A 25,287-nucleotide genomic window follows, 5' to 3' on the forward strand; every position below is an offset into this window, starting at 1 on the left:
GCTGAATAAGACCCTTATGCCTCGTTTGGGATCGTTTAAAGTCTGTTGAACTGCAATTTTAAACTGTTATGTGTTGGGGTCCATTAAAGTCCATTAAAATGAGAAAAATCCTGGAATTTTTTCCTCAAAAAACATAATTTCTTCTCGACTGAACAAAGAAAGACGTGAACATTTTGGATGACATGGTGGCGAGTAAATTATCTGGATTTTTTAAAAATGGACTAATCCTTTAATATGATACTTTTTTACTGTAACTTCACTGCATGTGCACATAGGTGGGAAGTGTGTTGTATAAAGCATTTTACCATATATCACACTGTGCATGGTTATATACGTGACAAATGATACTTGAAACAGTTTTACAGTTTCAAGTTTTACAAGCCTTTTCATGTTAATAAAGATTAACCTTAAAATGCACACACAAGGTCACATTCATGCACTAAACATCAGGACTTTGTGGAATCAAGTTCAAGTGTCAATTTTTTAAGTTTTACTTCCCGTCTACAATGCAGATCTCAGTTTCACTATGCAATCGAAGAAGTTATCTCAAGTACCAGTAAAACCATTTAACCAAAGTATCACATGCATGCGCGTGCACGCTTTAAGCTTACACGCCAGCACAAGACGTAATTCCAGAGAACAAACCGCACAAAAGAAAAGTGTTTCAAGAACAAAATAAACATATGACGAAAATAACGTCGGCAGTCATTCTTGTTTGCCAATACCGATGACTTGTTGACACATTTACCCTTTAAGAAGCTATGTGAAACACTCGGGCACGTTCGTCACAAAGCAGCAACACTTGAGTATAATTACGTTTATTAAAGAGAGTAAAGTTGAGCGCACTTACCCTCGGCTCCCAGGGACAGGTCATCTTCAAAACTGCAGCCATTCTTTAACGCTCCTGAAAAGTCCAAAGAAAACCTTTCAGAGAGCACTTTGCACTGAGCCTGCGTGACGAACAGGTGATCAATTCCCATTTTCTTCTCCATTGAGCCACTTGAACACACATGGGACACGATCCAAGCAGCTCTCCGCTGCCGGACTGAGGCATTTGCTTGCACGCAATTCCGAGGTTAAAGGTAAATATTTACACACTTTGGTGCAAATACCTGTGAAGTTATTCGAAGGACTGCTGATGCGGTTTCGAATGACCGGAACCAGAACTGAAATGCATTATCCTGATCTTGGCTTCGGTCCCGTTTAGTGACAAGCTCTCAGAGAAATGTTGATCTAATCGAGCGCTTATTTTTGTCGGAATGTGTGGGGTCTGTTGTTGTTCCCAAGGCAGCATATGCATGTGTGTGTAAGGAAATGTACATGTGTACTTTAGCGCTATGCAGCGTGAGAGATCTTGCTCCAAAGTTCACAAGGAGTGGTGAAGAGGTACAGTAAAAACTATCCACTAGTGCAGTTAAGGAAACGGTTCACATGCAAATGAATATCTGTCGGTATTTACTCCCCCACATGTCAACCGTTGTGTGGTCTGCTGTTATTTTTATATTTCTAGAGAATGACACAGCGGCACAAAGGCATTGTGAATCATCTCCACATTATTCCAAGTCTTCTTAATGCATATCATTCAAAACACGTATTCAATATGAGCTGGAAATGAACTCTGGTTTTGCACACCGTCATACTGTTTCAGAAGTTAGAAGTCATATAAACTGCTTTATTAAAAGCAGTCCGAAAGTAAACATAAACTACAAACCTTATATTTTAAAGACAGACTTCAACATATGTAAAATTCTTCTTAACATACTGTAAAAAACAAAACATTTTGGTCTGAGGAACATGAACTCACCTTTGGACGGGCTGGTGCCCTGTTCATCCAAAGAGGACCCAAGCGGAGTCCTGTTGACAGACGAAAAACATTGTGTCCATAAACATTACATCCACTCTCCATTTCTCTCCCTGAAAAACTCACTCGAGCAGAAACCCAGAAAAAACAAAGACCTTGCCGTGTCCCCTTAGGCTCCCTGCCATTTCCGTGAACCCATTAAAGGAACATAACATGCAATTCACATAAAACTGACGTGCGTTTTCTTTCTTGGACACTTACAGATCATCATCGCCGAATCCACTCGCAACTTTCATTAAGACACCTTGAAACTCAAATGTCGTGAGAAAAACCCTCTGCAAAACAACGGTGGCGGGCCTAAGAATAGCTCCCGCGTTGCCCGCGTTTCACAACGCCGGCAGGACCGACACCAAGGTCTTTAGCCTCCGGATATCCAGCAAACTCTACAGCGAGAAACTTACATTTCCTGTCAGCCTGTGGGAGGATATCTGTTCGGTCTGTGTGTTTAATGATAATGAGCAGGAATTGGGAATTAGGACTGTAGTGCCACGAGGTATTTTTATTGACCTAGCGTGTGGTGCGATACTCAAACACTTCATTTGAGTCATGGCTGAACGAGTTCAACGGGAACTGATGATAGTTCAAAGAATCTGATTAGGCAGACATTACAGAAAAAAAATCACCTAGAAATTGAAACCCTGTCATTGTTTGCCAACTCCAAGGATGTACTGTGTGCACAATTTATTTATAAATGTACACATTCCTATAACAACCCATGTGCACTACAGTAGACTGCAAAAAATAAATTTCTTACTTAGGATTTTTGTTAAGTTTTCAGTACAAATATCAGAAAATTCTTAAATCAAGATTTTTTTGCTTGATAAGCAAAATAATTCTAGGTTTTAGACACAATTTATAACATTTAAGTGAAATTGTGGATAAAATAAGCTAAAAAAAAATCTGCCAATGGGGTGAGCAAATTTTTCTTGAATTGTTTTTAATTAAGTGTTTAAGAAAAGTTTAAGATTTTTTGGCTTACCCCATTGGCAGATTTTTTGGCTTGTTTATTAATCTACAAATTCACTTAAATTTGATAATTTTTGTCTTAAATCTAGACTTATTTTCTTAGGTCATTTGCTCATCAAGAAAATGCATCTTGATTTAAGAATTTTTAAACATCTGTATTTAAGAAAGTCGTTTTTGTCAAGGTTTATACACTGCAAAAAATTATTTAAAAAAAAAATGTCTGCCAATGGGGTAAGCTAAAAAATCTTGAACATTATTCTTAAACACTAAATTCAAGAAAAAAATCAAGAAAAATTTGCTTACCCCATTTGCATACTTTTTTGCTTGTTTTATGCAAAAAAATTACTTATATTTTAAATTTTTGGTGTACACTGCAAAAATGATTTTCAAGAAAAAAATTCTTAGTATTTTTGTCATGTTTTCAGTAAAAATTACATTTTTTTTTAATTAAGATGCTTTTTCTTGATGAGCAAAATGACTCAAGAAAATAAGTCTAGTTTTTAGACCAAAAATATCAACTTAAGTGATTTTGTGCATAAAACAAGAAAAAAATCTGCCAATTGGGTAAGCAAAGAAATCAAGAACAATTCAAAAAAAATAAACTTACCCCATTGGCAGATTTTTTTGCTTGTTTTATGAACAAAATCACTTAAATTTGATATTTTTGGTCGAAAAACTAGACTTACCTTTTTGGGTCGTTCTGCTCTCAAGAAAAAGCATCTTAATTTAAGAATTTTTAGATATTTTTACTGTAAACAAGACAAAAATACATTTTTTTTTCTTGAAAATAATTTTTTGCATTGTACCCTAGTTTTCTGTAATGTCTTTACATTTAAATGTAAGAGACCATGTATAATTTTTAAGATAAATGTTTCCACTATATGCATTGCACTAAAGGCAAATTTTTATCTGGAGTCATGCACTTTTATTGGGAATAAACCTAAATTTAGGCCATTATTTCCTATAAATTGGGGTGAATAATGGCTTGATTTTTGAGTCAACTATTCTTGTAGTTCAAGCATTGTGCTAGCAAAAAATGCTTATTAAAAATTGGATGTATGGCTTCAATGCACCTTTGCATAAACGTTTCTGCTTTATGCATAAATGTAAATGTAAGCCAATTTAGCTGCAACAGTTTGCTAGAAAAATAAATATTGAATGGCTTTATTTAGATTGCAACTACATTTTTAATATGGGAGAGCAGGACAAACATAAGCAATAATGGAATATCTGTTTTTTCCACACGGAGGGTTAATGTTGCCTATGTGGGATGTATATATCTAAAGTAAATCAATGGCAACAGCTTTTCTTCTTACTTCTATTAGTAAAATTTTTATATCTTAAAAAGACTGTGAGACTGAGATACAACCATGCCACAAAAAACTTTAAGGAAAAAACATCAATCCTCACAATTAATGATATTCCTGACTTTGAGAAGATTGCTGCTCTCGTCCAAACCTGTTGAGTTATTCGCACCATTCTCTGCTCCAAAACGGAGGACAGAGGACTCTTGTTTGTTAGAGCGTTAAAAAAGCCTCCGTGTAATTTGTTTATTTAACAATTCACGTCACACCGCGCACACAGACCTCTTACATCATTTGCATTGGAAGTTCATGAATGTTGACTATCTTACCTGCAGCCTTTGAGCCAGCTCGCTATTTTGTTTGGTATAGGACCTGAGGGCAAGAAAATGAGAGAATGAAAAATGAAAGCTATGAATAAATGTCCTGCCTAATAAGCAAATGAATTTCTTTTAAATGCAATGATAAATAAACAGTCAGCAAGACGTGTGACATAAGCAAATGGTACTCTGAACAAGCACTGTGAATTGTGATTCTTCATCTTTTTCCTCCAGCTGAAATAGATTTTTATTTGGTCTTAACAGGTTTATAATGACTGGCATGAAACTGTATGCTGTGCCAAGTACTATAATCTATCAATAATTGCAAATATTGAGTTAATATTGCTGTTCCTTATATAACAAGGTTATGCCTTGTTATAGCAAATTATGAAATTACAAAAATCTTTCAAAGCAAATACAACAATATCAAGATAAACACTGAGCTATAGCACCATACGCTAACATTCAGTTGTAATTCTAACTACTGCCAAGTACTAAGTAGTAAATACCTGGTACTCCCCAAACATGACCAAAGAACTATAATACAATTTTTTTTAAACTTTTAGTACCTGATTGCGTGGCTGTGGACGGCTTATCCTCTATAGGTTGGGCAGACAGCTGCTCTTCGGCACCCTGGTCCTGAGACTCAGAAGCCTGCCAGGAGTCTCGGCTCTGAGCCCAGGCCTTCCTTTTAAATCTGGCCGGGGGGGCATCGCACTCCTCCATGTCCTCTGCTTGGACGGAACGCTACAGCGGGGGGCGGTTCACCTGCGAGACGCAAAAAGAGGCGGACTCAGACCAGAATATAATGACAATGGCCAGGCCTCCAAAATGGAATGGAGGTGCTGTTTTGTGTCACGTAAAATCAACTCTGCAATGAAAGCCTAGCACAGACACCCAGCACACATCATAAGAGTTTTTTGAGCATTTCGAAAACAGAAATGCACAAGCATGCCTTTGATGCATCACTTGCATGTGAAGTTACAGGTGACAATGGAAACTGCAACGTGTGATAGACCAGATGGCGGTACATTAAACTGAACTGTCTCTCTGCATACAGAGGAATTTGCCTACAGACAACAACTCTTGTGCACATGCACATCTAATGTTGCACCTGCAGGAGACCAACAGCAAAACAGAAACATGTAAAGGTTTGAATGAGTTTAATAAGGTTATAAAACCCATGCATAAAATAAATATATGCAGTATGTGCTTTTGAAAATGCTGGGTTGTTTCAGCCCATGTTTGGGTAAAATATACATTATTTTCAACCCAAAAATGGGTGAAAATGGGGCAAACTTATCCTGATAGGTTGTAATTCAACCTATGCTTGTTTCAACTCAAAATGCTGGGCTGTTTTAACCCATTGTTGGGTCAAATATTACCATTTTCTGGGTTCATTTAACTCAACATGTCCCATTTTTGACCCAACGCTGGGTTTAAAATTCCAGCATTTTTTTGAATGTAGACAAAATGAACCATTGGGTTAAAACGACTTTGAAAATGTCCATATTTGACCTAATCAAGTAAAAAAAATGCAGCAAAGGTTAAATGTTCATGTTTACTAATTTTCATTGCATAACACAAAAAAAATGCTGGGTTATTTTCAACCCGAGTGAAAAAGGGACAAACTTAGCCTGATGGATTGTAATTCAACCTATGCTTGTTTCAACCCAAAATGCTGGGCTGTTTTAACCCATTGTTGGGTCAAATATTACCATTTTCTGGGTTCACTTAACTCAACATGTCCCATTTTCGACCCAACGCTGGGTTTAAAATAACCCAGCATTTTTTAGAATTTAGACAAAATGTACCATTGGGTTAATACGACTTTGAAAATGTCCATATTTGACCTAATCAAGTAAAAAAAAAATGCAGCAAAGGTTAAATGTTTATGTTTACTAATTTTCATGGCATAACACAAAAAAATGCTGAGTTGTTTTCAACCTGAGTGAAAATGGGGCAAACTTAGCCTGATGGGATGTAATTCAACCTATGCTTGTTTCAACTCAAAATGCTGGGCTGTTTTAACCCATCGTTGGGTCAAATATTACCATTTTCTGGGTTCATTTAACTCAACATGTCCCATTTTTGACCCAACGCTGGGTTTAAAATAACCCAGCATTTTTTAGAATTTAGACAAAATGTACCATTGGGTTAATACGACTTTGAAAATGTCCATATTTGACCTAATCAAGTAAAAAAAAAAATGCAGCAAAGGTTAAATGTTTATGTTTACTAATTTTCATGGCATAACACAAAAAAATGCTGGGTTGTTTTCAACCTGAGTGAAAATGGGGCAAACTTAGCCTGATGGGATGTAATTCAACCTATGCTTGTTTCAACTCAAAATGCTGGGCTGTTTTAACCCATCGTTGGGTCAAATATTACCATTTTCTGGGTTCATTTAACTCAACATGTCCCATTTTTGACCCAACGCTGGGTTTAAAATAACCCAGCATTTTTTAGAATGTAGACAAAATGAACCATTGTGTTAAAACAACTTTGAAAATGTCCATATTTGACCTAATCAAGTAAAAAAAAATGCAGCAAAGGTTAAATGTTCATGTTTACTAATTTTCATGGCATAACACTAAAAAATGCTGGGTTATTTTCAACCCAAAGTTGAGTGAAAAAGGGACAAACTTAGCCTGATGGGTTGTAATTCAACCTATGCTTGTTTCAACCCAAAATGCTGGGCTGTTTTAACCCATTGTTGGGTCAAATATTAACCATTTTCTGGGTTCATTTAACTCAACATGTCCCATTTTTGACCTAACGCTGGGTTTAAAATAACCCAGCATTTTTTAGAATGTAGACAAAATGTACCATTGGGTTAAAACGACTTTGAAAATGTCCATATTTGACCTAATCAAGTAAAAAAATGCAAAGGTTAAATGTTCATGTTTACTAATTTTCATGGCATAACACTAAAAAATGCTGGGTTATTTTCAACCCAACGTTGAGTGAAAATGGGGCAAACTTAGCCTGATGGGATGTAATTCAACCTATGCTTGTTTCAACTCAAAATGCTGGGCTCTTTTAACCCATCGTTGGGTCAAATATTACCATTTTCTGGGTTCATTTAACTCAACATGTCCCATTTTTGACCCAACGCTGGGTTTAAAATAACCCAGCATTTTTTAGAATGTAGACAAAATGTACCATTGGGTAAAAACGACTTTGAAAATGTCCATATTTGACCTAATCAAGTAAAAAAAATGCAAAGGTTAAATGTTCATGTTTACTAATTTTCATGGCATAACACTAAAAAATGCTGGGTTATTTTCAACCCAACGTTGAGTGAAAATGGGGCAAACTTAGCCTGATGGGATGTATTTCAACCTTTGCTTGTTTCAACCCAAAATGCTGGGCTGTTTTAACCCATTGTTGGGTCAAATATTAACCATTTTCTGGGTTCATTTAACTCAACATGTCCCATTTTTGACCTAACGCTGGGTTTAAAATAACCCAGCATTTTTTAGAATGTAGACAAAATGAACCATTGGGTTAAAAAATGTCTTCGAAAATGTCCATATTTGACAAACGTTAAAATGTAGCAAAGGTTAAATGTTCATGTTTACTAATTTTCATGAAAAATGCTGGGTTATTTTCAACACAACGTTGAGTCATTCTGAGAAAAACCCAATCAGTTGGGTATTATTTAAGATATGCTGGGTTTTTCAACCTAAAATGTTTTGGTCAAATATAAAAAAATTCTGGATTAATTTAACCTAACAACTGGGTTTGTCCATTTTTTTAGTCAAAGCTGGATTAACCTAGCAGCACCAAATGGGATATATAAAAAATTATGAACATTTCTAAACATTTTCTGACTTATTTTCTCATGTTGTAACAAAAGAAATTTAAAGATTTTACATCTTTGTCAAGTTTCCAAAAAAATTATAAAAATAAGGTCACAGCAACACTTACTACCTAACGTTAAAAGTGATGCGTGTTATATTTTAATACTGAAATATATTTACTGCCAGAGTATCTAAATACTGGCTTCCCAGCTTAATATGCAAAAACAAATTCTGACAGTGTGCTGTTGATACTGTTGGTTAATTCTTATGAAGTCGGGGTGGGGGGGGGGGGTTGGTTGGGATAAATGCTTGTAACAAAAAGTCAAATAACAAGTTGAGCAGGAAATGTCTGTTTAGTTGAAAGATTACGAGCTGGTGCGGAGTCATTTCCTGCTTTGAGATCTGACACTTTTGTAGGAACTGATGACTTTCACCGAATGGGATGGATTCGTAATTTGACATCTCCTCCCCAAATAAACAAACACACAATGCTATTTATAGCATGTGGCTATTTTCAGACTCATTTTCATAAGCTGAAATACAAATAAAACATGGTCAACCACAAGCGCCACATTTTATTACCAAAGTTGGGTGAATACAAGGAAAGTGGTTAAAAGGTAACGTAAACCATGTTAAGTAACATTAGAAATAAATAGAACAGCAATGTAAATGAATAAGTAGAGAATGATGTCGTTACAATACTCAAAACATCTTTACTAATGTCAAGATCATTTACTTTAGCAAACATTTGAGAGTTTCAGGCTGGAACACTGTGTTCAACCACATTTTCTGTGTCACTCACTACTAACACCATTACACGAACCCTACAAATATATGTCCTAACATGACACGTCATTTTATAATGCACAAACAGGCTTCCAGAGTTTCATTAATAAAACAGCAATGCCAATAAAAGAGTCAAGGATGTTGACAGATTTTATAAAGAGCCCACAGGAAAGACTTTTGTCCACGAATAGGGTAGAGCAACAACACACAATGCGTGAGAGCAACACGCTTCGCTCCTCCTTAAACAGAGGATTTGTTTAATATCATAAACACAGATCTCATGCTTGCCGCTCCACTTTGGGCCTGCGATTTGTAAACAGTGCAGACGGAGTTGCATACTGTGCTTTAGATGCGTAAATTTGAAGAACATGAAAATAAGCACTATTTATCATTTTAAAGTATGCCGTCCATCCACCAATTACAGAACAGATATCCAGCTGTGTCTGTTATGAATCTTGTGTTATGTAAGATGGTGGAGAGTACAGCTGGGCTATTTATCAAGTATTTACAATGTATTGCTTGCACAATACACAAGATTTTTGCATAATATAAGGGGACATATAATAAAACTCAGATGTTTTATTTAAAATCGGGTCACCGTTAGTTCTTTCAACCTAGAAAATGTGAAAAAGATCAACCCTAGTTAGGTTTAAACAATTCTCTGCAAGCATGTGAAAAAATAGGTTATTGAAATTTGGCTCCCCTTGTGATGTCAGAAGGGGATAATACCGCCCTTTAATCTGCACTATCCAACCACGTCATTGCCATTTGGTGCAGAGATCAGCTCATTTGCATTTAAAATGACACACCCCAAAACAGTACATTTTTGCTCACACCTACAAAATGGTCTATATGGTAATTTGAGCTAAATCTTCACATATGGTACTCTGGAGACACCAAAGATTTATTTGACATCTTAAAAAAGTCATGCGAAATGTCCCATTTAAAATTTCCAAAAACTATAGGACAGTTTTATATATGCTTTAGTTTGTGTACTTGAATTATCCCAAAAGTTTTAGAATCCAAAAAATAGCATATACTGTAAACACATTTTTGTGCACTTACATTTTTACAAAATTAATCAATTAGGATTTATACATGTCATTTACTCTATTTAAAACAACTGTGAACTCGATCTAACTGGTTTGCATAGCCTTACATTAAAACTACACAGTAAAAAAAAGTTTTACCTATCTTGACAAGTGATGAGTTGCAGTAACTTACTCAATTAATAGACGTATAAAAGTTGAATTTGCTATAGTTGGGTCAACTTAACTTTTATAAGTTACAGCTATTCATCACAAGTCAATACAGTTAAAATTAAATTTAAATCCAAGTTGATTCAACATTTTCTACAGTGCAGTTTTAATGTAAGGGTATGCAAACCAGTTAGGTCAAGTTAACAGTTGTTGAGTGTCAATGAGTTCAAGTTATCTGTGTTAGCACTTAACATACATACCTGACATAGACTGGGCATTGAGAGATAAACTAGAGCGAGCTTACTGGTTAAACAACAGTGTATCTCTCTGTCTGTAATGATGCACCTTTGATAGGTACTTGTATTTTAACCTTTACAAGCAAAAGCTTTGTTGCATTGTCAGCATTGACATGTAACCACACTTTTAAACATTTTTTGCTATTCTTGCTAATTACAAGCAGTGTCTTTTGTGGACATGTGGCTGTTCGCATAGTAAACACAAGCTATGCTAACCTGGTATGGTAATAACGAACATGCGTCATATAAAAATGTCTAAATGTTATTGCAAATTTGAAATGGTTGGTGAGATAAAATGTGCAAGAATCTGTCTTCCCCAAGTACCAACAGGAGAACAGATAAGGGCGGAGCTTATCAATACCTTGGTCTTTCATAATTTTGCTGAGGTGTCTCTTTAAAGTCCCAATGAAACGGATTGTCTTATCTTCCACTTTGTGACGTATATCCGAAGGAATGGCTTCCGAAAAGAAAAAAGTTAGGGCTGGACTTGAATTCGAATTATTTGGTTCTTCGGAAATGGGGTTTTCCCAAGCCTCACGCTCCCGCCATTCCTCGTGACAGGAAGTAAAGAGAGGTCGTTTCGAGGAGATTTGCATTTTTGATTATTTATAAAATTATGACGGCACATTCATATTTTTTATAATGAAGCTGAAAGATAAGTCACTTGTAAAAAAAATCAGTTTTTAATTTCAACTTCGTGAATAAGAATACTGGGTTTCGGTACCCACACTACAAAAAAATGATTTTCAAGAAAAAAAATTCTTAGTATTTTTGTCTTGTTTTTAGTAAAAATATCTATAAATTCTTTAATTAGGATGCTTTTTCTTGAGGAGCAAAACGACCCAAGAAAATAACTCTAGTTCAAATTTAAGTGATTTTGTGCATAAAACAAAACAAAATTCTTACATTTTTCTTGAATTTAGTGTATAAAAAATAATTTTAATGTTTGCTAAATACAAGTAAATTTTATAAAATATATTTTTGAAGATGAAAATATATTTAATTTTAAATGTTTTTCTGGTTTTAAGTTTTTCTTCCAATGTGACGTAAATATATTTCTTTGGATTTAAATATATGGAGGGCCAAATATATATTTTTAATGCTTTAAAATTAATTTATTTTTTAAATATATTCCAAAATATACAAAAAAGGACAAACAATATACAGTAAAAAATTATTTTGTAAACATATTTTAGCAAAATTATTTTTGGGCCATTTTTTGTATATTTTGAAATACATTAATAGATAAAAAAAGATGTGCATAATATTGCCCTTGTGATTCAGATTCGATATCGGACAGGTAGGGTGGGTGTGTAACGATTTATCGTTACACCCCTACTAGCTACTAGTGGCCACAATTCGTTCTTAGTAAATGTCTACTGGTCACATCTTCTGTCAACTCGTCTTAAGCAATTATAAGGTTCACCCGACCTGGAGTGAATGCATTTTTTTGGAATTTGCAAATGATTCATTCTCGCTTTTAATAACAGCTAGTTGGTGCACAACAGAATGAAACATAATGTCTTGCAACAGACTAAATTACTATTTTTAAAATACAACAAACACGTTGCATATAGCACGTCGTCCCATCACCCCGGGGAGTTTTATTTTAACATCAAAGCAAAACACACACTGTTAGCTTAATTTGACATCTTGTTCTGCTCTGCTTTGTGAACTATTTCAAGATCTATGACAAATACCTGGATGTCAGAGTTCATCAACGCGCACCCTCCTCTACTCCTCTTGATCTCTCTCCTCCCTCTTTGCTGCTGTACTAAAAACTGCCAAAAAGATCTAAAAACAACTATTTATAAACACTTTCAAAACACACGCTCTCACTATGACCTCTTTTTGTTTAAATGAAGATGTCCCAGTTCCCACATCTCACGCCAGATCTGACTGGTTTTTCATCACGTCCTTCTCCAAGTCCCATAGGCCCTAAACAAAAACAGACCTGGGGCTCCAAATCAAACATGCCACAAACACATAAAAGCACATCCTTCAAAACATCCAACAATTAATCTGCGATCCTTACGATAGATCTAGTAACCGTATCCATTCCGAACATGCTGATCAAGATTTTAAAGTTATATCTCTCGACTCCACTGTAACAATCTGTGTCTCTCAAAATAACCTTTAGTGCAAGTTTAATCTGTTATTTATCTTAAAACAATATGTGGGTGAAAAAGTCCATCTGATTTTACGAAAGAATGCCGAGTGACATCAAAGTAATGTTATCTTGCGACCAAGCAGTGATGTCATTGTCTTCAAAGCAGGCTTACCCAAATCTGGCACTGCAAGCTGCTTTTTCTGAACCACACCTGCAATGTTTTCTTCCCAAGTTAGTAACACAATATCCAGTTTGCTTTAGTGCCCTGGTGAATTGCCACCCTCAGTGACCTTTAAAATTGGCCCTGTACGCTAGCCAGAAGTCTGGTTCTGGTTTATGACATAACATGGCATACTGACGCAGCCCTTCATTGTGATTGTTTTGAAAGAAAAAAAAATATTTCTTAACCCTTTATTATAATAAGGTCCCAAAGGACTGAGAAGTGCTGATTTTGATGAACGCTATTACTCTCTTTATTAGTAGTGATTTACCAATCATGATTTTTCATGGCAGACTGACAATTTTCACAAGCAAATATGTGGATTCTAATCAGATTTTTTGTTTAAGCATCAGACAAAGAAAGAATAATAGAGTACATGAACAAGATGCTTATATGCTTGTTAACTGGTCAAACTGACCTTATTCAAAAATATCTGTACTAGCTTTTGAAATTAGAGAAAACCACTGCATCTTAAAGGGATAGTTCACCCAAAATTGAAAATTCTGTCAGAATTTACTCACCTTCATGTTGTTTTTAGACCTGTATGAATGTTTTTCTGATTAAAACAAAAGATGAAATTTTGATAAATGACGATAAGCACACAGCTGGTGGAAACAATTGACTTCCATTAGTAGGATAAACAAATACTAAAGAAGTATTGCAGGGTTTCCAGCAGAACTTTTCAGTTCAGGCGGCTCGCCTAGGTAGGAAACCCTACCGGCTTAACTACGTCCAAAAAAAAAAAAAACTTATTTCTCCCAAGGGTTTTTGTCCTTCTAGGAGTTTTTCCCATCGGGTTTTCTCCTAGGGGGTTTTTTCGTCCCCGGGAGAGTGAGCCAACTTTGGCTTAACTTAGCACTTTACTGTATCATTACATTATTAATACGCTCGCTTGTACGGTTTAACCTTAGCCGCTATATTCTACTTCTTATATTATCTATTTATTTTCTGTGTTCTCCCCTACATCTACTCATGTAAAGCTGCTTTGCCAGGGCTCCAGACTAAATTTTTCACTAGGAGCACAGTGGCCCCCAACTGAAAACTTTAGGGGCGCAACCAGAAAATTTACGGGCACACACCGTAAATCAACATGCTAACCAAATATTCACATTTCTACTAATTTCCACTGTATTACTAATAAATACTTTAATGATAGATGCAGAAAGTACAATGTGCTGTTTCAAATTCAGTGTCACATTTTATTGTGCACTTTTGGAAAAAAAAAGGTCAAATTTACTTGTTGCGCATGTGCGACTGGATGTAAAATTCAGTGGCACAATCTCAAATTTTAGGGGCAAAATGCCACCATTTGGGGGCAGTCTGGAGCCCTGTTTGCAACAATTAACAATTGTGAAATTATAAATAAAATTGAATTGAATCCAAGGGGTGTCCTGATGAAAATTAAAATATTTTTATTTAAAACATTCAAATAAAACTTAATTTTGAAGAAACTATGACAGAAAATGAACACACACTTGATTATTAATGAATGAAATGTTTTAACAGATACCTCTAATGGGAATTAACACGCTATTCTCCGAGATGTTTTATCAACTGACTAGTTATCCTCCAGGCAGTGACGGTCCGGAACACGTCTTTCTCATTTCGGCCGTATGGCGCACGGCCCCACACGCGGTTTGAAGCGCGTACGCGCTATTCTCCTAAATACACTTGACGGCCTTTTGTGCAGCGAAATATTTTTTTGGGACGACCTAGTTAAGGCGGTAGGGTTTCCAAGATTAGGTGGGCTGCCTGAACTGAAATGTGCTGGGGGAAACCCTGGAGAGGCTGAATAAAAGTGCAAATTCACTCTCTGACAGTTAGGTGGCGCTTTATCAGACACACCAGAGTTGTCACGGTTATACACCCGGCCTGAAGTTAACTTACGGTCTGTGTTTGTTTATCAATCTGGCTAGTGGCTAAACTGACCACTGGAACAAATATCTTGTTGAAAATAAAAATGTTTTGGTTTCCAAAACACAAAGGGAGATGTGAGGCAAAAATGTAAGTATTTGCAGCTCACATTTATACACTTATTTTACACATTAAGCTTTTTTATGCGGCTAAACACGCCTGGCGGACGCCGACTAACAGCTTTTTTTAAGCCGACTGACAGCTTTCTTCAGCTGAGCACTTTGGTGGATGTGATACTTCTGCGCTGTTTATCAGTTGTTGTATGATGCGCCGATTGGTTGTTGTGATATTTGTCCCACCTCTCCTCCACTATGATTGGACGGTCATGTGAGAACTGACATTGACAAGCTAAGCTTTTCACTCAAAGTTGAATATTTTCTCGGCGCTGAAAAAAAACGGCAGCTGATAAATTTTTGAAAAACGGCACCCATCCATTGGAAATAATTGAAAACATACGCCAGCTGCCGGCATAAAACCCAACTAACGCAAGCTCTGTGTAGTAGTTTATAAGCTTTAGCATTTACTTGTTATTTATTTTGCTTGTTATCAGTAATTATCTACTCTAGAGGGACTTAATTGTTATTAATTCTTTGCAGAAGTTAAGTTTGGGCCACGAAAGCCGTTTTCTTATGTTGTTGCACCTGAAATCATCTATACCAGTGGTCATGATCCACCCTCCTGAATACTTTAGATCGAACCCTGCGTCAGCACACCTACCTCTAATTTTTAGTTAGCAGTATTTAAGCTTGATTAGCAGGTTCAGGTGTGTTTGATTGGGGTTGGAGGTGACCTCCAGGAAAGGAAAGTCGATTTCTAGGAACAGGGTTGGTGCCCATTGGTCTATACTGATATGGGATGAAAAGAAAAAGCCATAAAGACTTTTCGCAAGACAGTACCATTCAGAGGCACATTCAAGCTTTGTGTCCGTAACACAGATTTACTAAAATTAAACAAAACAAACAAACAAAAACGTCAGTTGCTGATCACATGGTACAAAAGGTCTGATTTATGGCTGGTCGATCGATGCATCTATATTTATTAGTTTATTAATCAACTAAATTAACATATTATAAAATCTTAATGTAGCCTTACAGAAAACAAGGCAACAGATCTGAACCTCAAACAGTTAATGCATCATATCTTTCCAAAGTTCACTAGAAAATCAGTGTTTGTCTCAGGAATGCAAACATGAAGAAAGGAGAAAGCATTTGTGTCCCATTTAAAATCTTTCGAGCGGTACAAGTGTGGAGATAGATCGCATGAATTAAAAATACTGCGCCTCTGTGTGACGGCATCCTTTACATCCACTGACCCACAAAATCAAAAGCTTGTGTAAAGTTATGTGCATCCACATAGTTGCATTACAATGTATGTTTTAAGCTGGTAACATCACATAGTGTCGATGCTGGTTAATATGGGTGCCTGATTAAATATATGCAAGATGTGCAAAACAGGATTAAATCTCCAGTAGAGTTTCACTTCTTATAATATAGATTAATCATGGAGGAAGTGCAAAGGGGATTTCAAGAGCCTAAAACTATTCACTTGTTATGAAGAGAATTCTCCAGAGGATTAAAAAAAATCAACATCATCTGAGGATATGATGATCTTTTGTTTAAAAAAAGTGACACTTTGAATAATTCTTTAACTTTTAGTCTTTTTCCACTTGTCTTAAGACAGCGAGTGAGAAGATTGACTGTGGCAATAAATTCCGACAACATCAAACTCAGCCTGTCCGCAGGAAACCGCGCAGCTGGCACATCGACCGGAAGCGTCTGTCGCCTAACTATTCGAGAATTCTACAAGAGGTTATTTATGTCACTATCAAGATCTTGAACAGTACAGTACAGTAACCACGTTTTTATCTGGGTTTGCTTCAGTACTTTAGATTTGACTGTAAATAAGTAACAACCTAAGACCAGTTTGTCATACAACAGCAAGCAAAAATGTCCTAAAAAATTTTTTTATAAACATTTCTGACATTGCAGAGGTTCTTTCATTTTTGCCAGAGCTCAGCGCTGATAAACTTGCAAGAGAGATCAAAGCTCCCTAGTTATAACATAGGGGTGGTTTCACAGACAGGGATAAGATTAAGCCAGGACTAGACCGTAGTTTAATTAGGAAATATGACTAGTTTTACCAAACATGCCTTATTAAAATCATCATTAATTGTGTGCATTTTGAGGCAAAACAAAGGGCACTGATGTATTTAAAAACATGTCAGTGCAAGTTGTTTTCAGTTTGGACTGCTCTTACATTTATTTTAGTCTAGCACTAGTTTAATCCCTGTCCGGGAAACGTTTCAAAGATAAGGCTTAAGCCTAGTCACAGACTAAAATGTATTTTTGAGCGCTCTTACCTAAAAACAACCGTCCCTGACAAATCTTGAGATATATCAGCCCTATTGTTTGTCTCAAGATGCATACAATGTTTTATTCTCATTTATGGCTGAAATGATTCATCGAGTTACTCGATTATCTAGATTCAAAAAATTCCTCTTAAATTCCTATGACGCGCACTACTCGCGCCGAGATCTGATTCACACGCACCGTTGTTCAATGTTCTGGAAGCACATCATAGCGCGTAATACATTTTTTATTTAGTTGGCGCGATGGCGGAGAGTTAATATGTCCATAAACGGCAGAGAGAGAATGTCTACAGTTTGGGATCATTACAATCTTATCATTACATTACATTCAGCATCTGAACCGAAAACATCAACTGCTGTTTCACCAAGCGTCTCTGAAACAAGGTAACGTAGCTTTCGCTGATTTTAATCCCATACTGTATTTGCAGCGATGTCGTTATGCGTTTTGACTAGATATGATGTTTAGCTTTGATTTTTTTAAGTAGTAAACATAGTAAACATATTCACGCCCCTTCACACACACACACATGCACCCTCGTCTCTCTCACGCGAGTCAGACCGATCGGGCAATGCATCACATATGCTTAAACTTTTATGTAGCCACGCAACAATAATTTCATCTGCATGCTTTCACTGTATACAGCAGGACGTGATGTTGTGATTTTTCGAACGGATTCTTAACCTAAAATGCACCGCAATGCAAGTGATGCAAATTGAAAATGAATGTATGTATTTCTGCTGTACTGTACCAAAATGCAATGAAGCAACACACACAAACACAGGTGCACGTGCGCGCACACACACAGGTTGTTACCATAGTTAATAGGCTCACCCCAGAAATGATATATTATTTGTTAGTAGCCTAATGGTAAATGCTGCAGGTGTAGAAATGTACATAAACCAGATATTTACTTTGATGTCAGGGCTAGATTACAGCATGAAACCTGTTGTGCATATTAATAAATTAAAGTGCGTAATTGTTGGCACTGGCACTTATAAACACTAAATGGGTAAAAATTGAAATAAATAGGCTTATTTTTTGGAGCCAAATGTCAATACCTCTGTTTTTTTTTTTTAAATAAAAGCCAAATGCTTGAACATTTTACAGCCACGTCATTTTCGTTATGCATTATTTGTTTTGGTTGTTTAAAAACACACACAAAGATTGTATCTGATTACTCGATTAATCGATCGATTCAGTGCTAGATTAATCGATTACAAAAAGAATCGATAGCTGCAGCCCCATTCTCATTAATTTACCTAAAACTTAATCCTGGCTAAATCCAAGCCTTGTCTGAGTACGCTCTCAGAAAAAAGGTACAAGAAGCTACCAAAGTTGTCACTGGGGCGGTACCTTCTCAAAAAAGATGAGGGCTCGAGTGCGGTTTACTTGGGCTTAGGCGCAGGGCGCGCAATCTGATCGCAAATCGTGCCAGAGCGTGGTTCAAAAGGAGAGACGTCAATTGCGCGACCACTCACTTTTATCTGCCTTCATAAAAACCTTCTGAAGCACGCAGCAGGGTTACGTAAATGTCTGAGCTGCACACGCAACAGACTAACTAAACAATATGATGGCATGTGAGAGGGCTTTGTGTCATTTTATTATTTATTTTAACAATCCATGATTTTTGATGTTCTTTGTCCTGTGGAAATTTGTTAAATTAAGTATTTTCTGTGTTTTGATGGCTGAATGACCAGCATGCCAGTACAAAACAACAAGTTTAAAGCGCACGCTCTGGACTTCTATCCCTCACAGCCTCGTATTGGAATCAACATGGCGGCAGGCCGAATAAGATGATAGTTTGAATAGTGTGAGTGCGCCCAAAAAGGTGCATAGAAGTACATATTTGTACCTAAATGGTACATATTAGGACCTTCTTCAAAAGTACCGCTGAAAAGTACTTAAAAGAACACAACATTACAAAAAAAGCACCTGCAACCTAACCTGCATGACCCTACTGAAAAATACAGCTAAGACTAGCATAAGCTGGTGAGCTGGTTTTAGCTGGTCTCCCAGCTTGGGTTTTAGCTGGTATTGCTGGTGTAGCAAGCTGGCCTAGCTGTGTTTTGGTCGCTTTTTAAGCTGGTCTAGCTGTGTTTTGGTCACTTTTGAAGCTGGTCAGTGGTCTGTATTTTGATCATTTTTTAAGCTAGTCTAGCTGTGCTTTGGTCCCTTTTTAAGTAGGGATGGGTACCGAACTCGGTACTTTTATAGGCACCGACCGAAGTGCGACAGTACTACCGAGTATCGATTCAATCGGTGCTCAATTTTGGTAACTGAGAGAACACGTCAGCGCGTCGCTTGAGTCTGGTACGTAGCGAAAGAGTGTCTTTTTAAGCTGGTCTACATGGACTTAGCTGGTCAGGCTGAAAAGCCAGCTGTCCCACCATCTTGACCAGCTTTGGTAGGCTGGGAGGACCAACTTAGACCAGCTTAAACCAGCTACCAGCTTATACTGGTCTTTGCTGGATTTTTGAGTAGGTGATAATCTGTTTCACGGCAAATTTCTGCAGAATGGCCTTCATTCACAAAGTTTAAACATGCTCTGTCCTCTGGTATTTATTTATTCAATATTATCTTACCTAATTTGATTACGCTTTAAGCAAACAACGAGGACATAGTATTTTTTACCATAGCTATTAACGTTTTATCATGTTATAAACTATACCACAGAGGTAGGTCTGCAGCCCTTGTTGTTTCACAGTGTTGGCACGATGGCTACTGTTTTTCAGTCTACTTTCAAAGTGTCTACTTTATAGCACACTTTGTATTCCGGACACTGCGTTTACCAGAGTTCAGAACAGAACAAGGATAACATGCTGTGGGGGGTGCCAGGGTAACATACAAGGTCAGATAAACTATTTGATAGACTGTAAGGACCTGTGAATGTTACAAGAAAGAGAAGTCTCTGTCACAGCCAACAACAGGGAAGTGTTTGATGGGGTTTTTGAAGGCGTGATGATGTAATTAAATTACCGAATCAGCACAATGTGTGTGTTATGCAATAAAGTTAGCTGAATTAAGGATCCTGTTTGCTCAACTGGTATGGCATTGTACACTTTCAACAAAAAGTACAAAAACTGTCACTGGGGCGGTACCTTTACAAAAAGTACACTTTTGTACCTAAAAGATGCATTGGTACCTCAAAGTATTTGTATATGGTAAGGTACATATCTGTTCCAAAATGGTACCTATTAGGACCTTTTTCAAAGTACCGTCCCTGTGACAATTTTTTACCTTTTTTCAATGGATTAGTAACACAAAGGTTATGGGTTCAACTTCAATCCTAGGATCATCAAGATCCTCAAAATAATGATTCAAAGAGGATCATACATAATGATATTGTGTCCAGATTTAATGCATTTTAAGACACTCTGGATTAAAGCGAATGTCAAATGTAATGTTTATCTAGTCCAACACAATGTGCGTTAAGGCATGTGACAAAAATTCAGCAAAAAACATTGTTTCTAGTGAAAGTGAGTCATGAAGAATTTAACAATTCTCATTCTAGATACTTCAGTCATTAAAGGGACACTCCACTTTTTTTGAAAATATGCTAATTTTCCAGCTCAAGAGTTAAACATTTGATTTTTACCGTTTTGGAATCCATTCAGCTGATCTCCGGGTCTGGCGCTAGCACTTTTAGCATAGCTTAACATAATCCATTTAGACCATTAGCATTGCGGTAAAACATTTGTAAAGAGTTTGGATATTTTTCCTATTTAAGACTTGACTCTTGTGTAGTTACATTGTGTACTAAGACAGACAGAAAATTAAAAGTTGCGATATTAGGACTATACTCTCATTCTGGCCTAATAATCAAGGACTTTGCTGCTGTAACATGGCTGCAGGAGGCGCAATGATATTACGCAGCAGCCGAAAATAGTCCCCTTAGTAACTTTCAATGGCAGGGGACTATTTTAGGGCAATGCGTAATATCACTACGCCTGCAGCAGCCACGTTACAGCAGCAAAGTCCTTGATTATTACGCCAGAATAAGAGTATAGTTCTTAGCCATATCTGCCTAGAAAATCGCAACTTTTATTTTTTTGTCGGTTTTATTGCACGATGTAACTACAGAAGAGTCGAGTTTTAAAAAGGAAAAAATATCAAAACTCTGTGGTTATTTTTTTGTGCGATGCTAATGGTCTAATCAGATTCAATGGATTATGCTAAGCTATGCTAACAGTGGTAGTGCCAGACCAGGAGATCAGCTGAATGGATTTCAAAACGGTAAAAATCAAATATTTAACTCTAGGGGAGGTGAAAAATTAGCATATTTTCAAAAAAAAGTGGAGTATCCCTTTAACTGAGATAAAAGCTGGGCTTGAATTAAAATTTTGATCGTTTTCAGCTAAATACTGTGTTTGTTAGCTTCACACTGGTGAAGAATCTCATTAAATTTATTTTGCCCCAATATCACGGAACAGGTTCTGAATAAAATAGTTTTTAGCTCCAAGTTGTTCGCTTGTAAGACCTTCAGATTGTAGTTGTTTCTATTCATCCATAACACAGACAAGACTGGATGCAGGACAAAACAGCAAGAGAAATAAAAATAAATGATACAGTAGCAAACCTCATGGCTGCCTGTTTGTTAAAGCTCCAACCACAGAGACACACCATGTACCAGCATTATGATAAAACGGTTTAATCATTAACCCGAACAAGGTCAGCTGTTCCCAGGGTTTCAATTTGCTCAGTGTGAAACAAACATATGGAGCTCTCAGGGTGCTAGCGTGACAGGGAGTGGATCAGGCACAGGTGAGGCTTCAATTTCGTACTTTTCAGCTCAAATCTTTAACTCACAGCACCAACACAGACCTTCAAATACTGTAAGTGAAAGATTGCGACACGGCAGAAATGTGATAAGCAGAGTTTTATTGTAACGATCTGTTTTATTTTTCATACCATGAAAACGCACGCACACGCCCTCGCGATGAATAGCAATGACATTGGACCCAGAGGAGGGCTGGCTTGAATCCCGGGAAAAGGGCCCAGGCTCGGGATCTGATTATGGAAGAAATATGGAGAGCAATTCGAGGGATGAGATAAACACAAGAAAGATCCATCAGACGGCCACGCTTCCTTAGAACTGTACTGTAAACATATTAGCACAAGGTCCTGATGGATCATGAGATCCTCGTTTGAATACACAAGAAGACAAAGTGCTGCATGTTTATTTTCACAGCGTCCTAAACATTTGCCCATTTATGCATTTAGCAGACACTTTTATCCGATGCATATACAATGCATTCAATCTACACAAACAATGCTTTTAACAGTTTGTGGGTTCCTTGGGTACGAACCCATAATCTTTGCATTGATAACACACTTTGTCTATCCACTGAGCCCAATAAAGATGTGAAATGCTGCGAAGTGCACACTCTGTATTAGTGTGCTAAAACTGCTTGTTGCTCAGCAACCGCAAACAGCCGTGAGCCTAAGCATGCATGCTAATACTTGTGCATTAAATATTTGCTTCCTGTGTCTTTAATTAAAACTCGTTTTAAAATATGCACATTTCACCGTTGCTAAAACAGATCACCAAACAAGCTTTATATATTATGCAACCATTCACAGAACACTTACAATGTTGCACTTTTAATGCACAGCCTATTATGACTTATTATCTTAGACAAAAAAAACTTTCCAAATTAAGCTATCTTAATCCTTCAGTTGACAAATTAAAAAAATGTCCAGGATTAAAAGTTTTTTAGTGAGCAGTATACAATTTCATGTTACTCGTATGGCAGGGTGCAAGCCTTTTTTAACCCTCTCTTGAGGGTTTAGTAAATCAAGACTGTTTGCAGGCTTCCAACTAAATCCATTTCCTGTAGACAAAGCCCCTGATAGCCATTCACATCACCCACAAAGGACCTTTTCTCTCTACAGCGTGACTCCTCAGCATTGCACAGGACAGAAAAACAAACCTTTTCGGACAAACCAACCGCTCCTATGTTTGCAAGATGTGTGAATCCGGAGACCACATTTGTAAAAAAAAGCACCAGAAACCTCTACACTTGCACAGACCACTTTAACATTAAAATAACACAACTTCCTTTCTTTCTAAAACAATACCACAGCATCTGCAGACGGCGCACAATCTTTGTTTTGCAGGTCTGACACGGCAGCGGGTGGCGTAAGGAATTTCCCAAACATGGTACTGGAACAGCGGGTCATCAGGCCAAACCAATCTAGATAGGATCTAGACCCGGGAAGGAAAGCAACATGACTTTGCTTTTGAACAGCATCTATTAAAATGCTCGCCTTAATACGGCGAAAACTTCCTATTGTAAATAACTGTACGCTGTCAGGGAAACAGAGCCACACCTTTTGTTTAGTTTGCCTGAACATATTTCCCATGAAAGGCAATTCGAGACCTGCTCATCCTAAAACCGTTGCGGTGCTCACCATTCCAATCTGCTGCCACTTTTACTTGTTATTGTTAAAGGAACAGTTCACCCAAAAATTACAGTTTAGTCATTCATTGTGTCCAAGTCAAAAATAGCTTAAATACGTCACACCGGTGAGGGCAAACACCATATCAAATGTCATGAGAACTACTGCAATGATATTAGAACGCTACAGCAGGGATCATGATAAAAATTTGTCTTTAAAGTCATATGGAGTACCTTTAATAAGGTGTTTTGGGTAAAACTATTCCTTTACGAATAGTTGTGAGGATTTAGGACACGATTTCACCACCACCGTGACAGGAATGCAGTAGATCATGTGACAGCACACGGATTCATCCATGTTAACTCTATACTATCTCTGTGTTTACACCTGACTGGTGTTATCTGAAGACACAATCCTAATGTTAACATTGAACAAAGCTGTACCACGTTTCAATATTCACATAAAACTGGGAAGTCACGTAAAAGGCTGGAATGCACTTTTAAGGAGAGACACTAGACTAAACTGCATGCATAGAGCTGACACGGGATTGATCGGTTACAACAAAGCTGAACTTTTTTGAATAGCTCAAAAACAAAAGACTAGATTATATTTCATTGAGGATTTCTTTACATATGAAGATATTGTTCAAACTAAATTGAGTTTAGATATAAAACAGACAAAATAATAATAGCAAAGGTCCATAAAAGTTAAGAATGCAATGCTAACTATGAAAGACAAAACATTTACATATCATGAGTATTCAAGCACAGTGTTTATAGCAAAATCCTTCTAGACTCATAATGGGAGTGATACAGGTGACATAGACATAACATACAAACATCTTGGTAAGCGTGAAAGTGTTTTCAAAGTTAAAATAATGTGATTTTTTACAACAGATATGCACTGTTCACAGAGAAAAAAATGCATAACACATTTACACAGCACTCAGTGTATAGATTTGTCTTATCTAACGCTGTCTTAACCCAAAGCACACTGATTGTCAAAACAACTACTAGACTCTTTCAAGATTACGCGCCTTTATTACCTATTAAACAAACAAATAGGAGCTGTCAAATGTAATATTTGCTAAATTTCAGTCAGGCAGCGCGCTTGCAAAACAACTTCCACAGAGCGCTACGGCACGAGTGCAAATTATTAATACAAAATAAACAATAGAAAAACAATCGACAGTGAATGCAAACAAAAAAAAACACAAGAAAAAACTTGATCCTACCATCTGTGAAGAAGACGTGATATCGATGGCGCGAGGATAGCTACGAAGTATCAAGCGCACCGACGCATCTGCCAAAACTATTCCAAAAACTTCTTGAAAGTACAATGCTTCCGCTTCCGGAAAGAGAAAGAATAGTAACAAGACATGGGCGAGACAAACCCAAAAGTACGCCTGGCCTGAAACCTGCTGGAAGAAGGTATGCAGTGCACTCATCCTAAAACAGTTATAATGAAACTGATGACGTTAGTAACTAAACAACATTTGCACTCGTGACTTGTGTAAACTTATGCAAATATGATTGCAGTTGACAAGATCGATATACAGTAGGCTACATACATTCAAAAACTATTACATTATTGGTCATCTAGAGAGACCTAAAAAGTTTATTATTTGAAGCGTAACAGGGGGCTATTTTTCAGAAATGTTGGGATGAAATATGACCTGACATGATTAAAGTTTACCATAGGTAATCATCATATACCTAGACACACTATGTTTGAATTACT

At 36.9% G+C, this 25,287-nt stretch overlaps 1 protein-coding gene across 4 annotated transcripts in view; it reads right to left on the bottom strand.

Annotated features, from left to right (window-relative positions):
* itprid2 (ITPR interacting domain containing 2) overlaps positions 1 to 24,893 on the bottom strand; it is a 62,627-nt gene extending 37,734 nt beyond the window's left edge. For 2 of the 4 annotated variants that reach the window (XM_065252231.2, XM_065252230.2), the window contains exons 1-5: positions 24,782 to 24,893; positions 5,018 to 5,216; positions 4,461 to 4,503; positions 1,805 to 1,854; positions 851 to 904 (exon numbers count right to left, since the gene is read on the bottom strand). In XM_065252231.2, the coding sequence (XP_065108303.1) occupies positions 851 to 904; positions 1,805 to 1,854; positions 4,461 to 4,503; positions 5,018 to 5,174 (304 nt within the window). In that variant the 5' untranslated portion in view covers positions 5,175 to 5,216; positions 24,782 to 24,893. Of the gene's footprint in view, positions 1 to 850; positions 905 to 1,804; positions 1,855 to 2,062; positions 2,305 to 4,460; positions 4,504 to 5,017; positions 5,217 to 23,226; positions 23,377 to 24,781 lie in introns of those variants that run through there. The other 2 variants (XM_073812038.1, XM_065252232.2) reach the window with 2 other exon arrangements.
* Positions 24,894 to 25,287: the final 394 nt, after the last annotated feature.

This window comes from Paramisgurnus dabryanus, chromosome 15 (assembly GCF_030506205.2).
Source record: "Paramisgurnus dabryanus chromosome 15, PD_genome_1.1, whole genome shotgun sequence".
NCBI lineage: Eukaryota > Metazoa > Chordata > Actinopteri > Cypriniformes > Cobitidae > Paramisgurnus > Paramisgurnus dabryanus.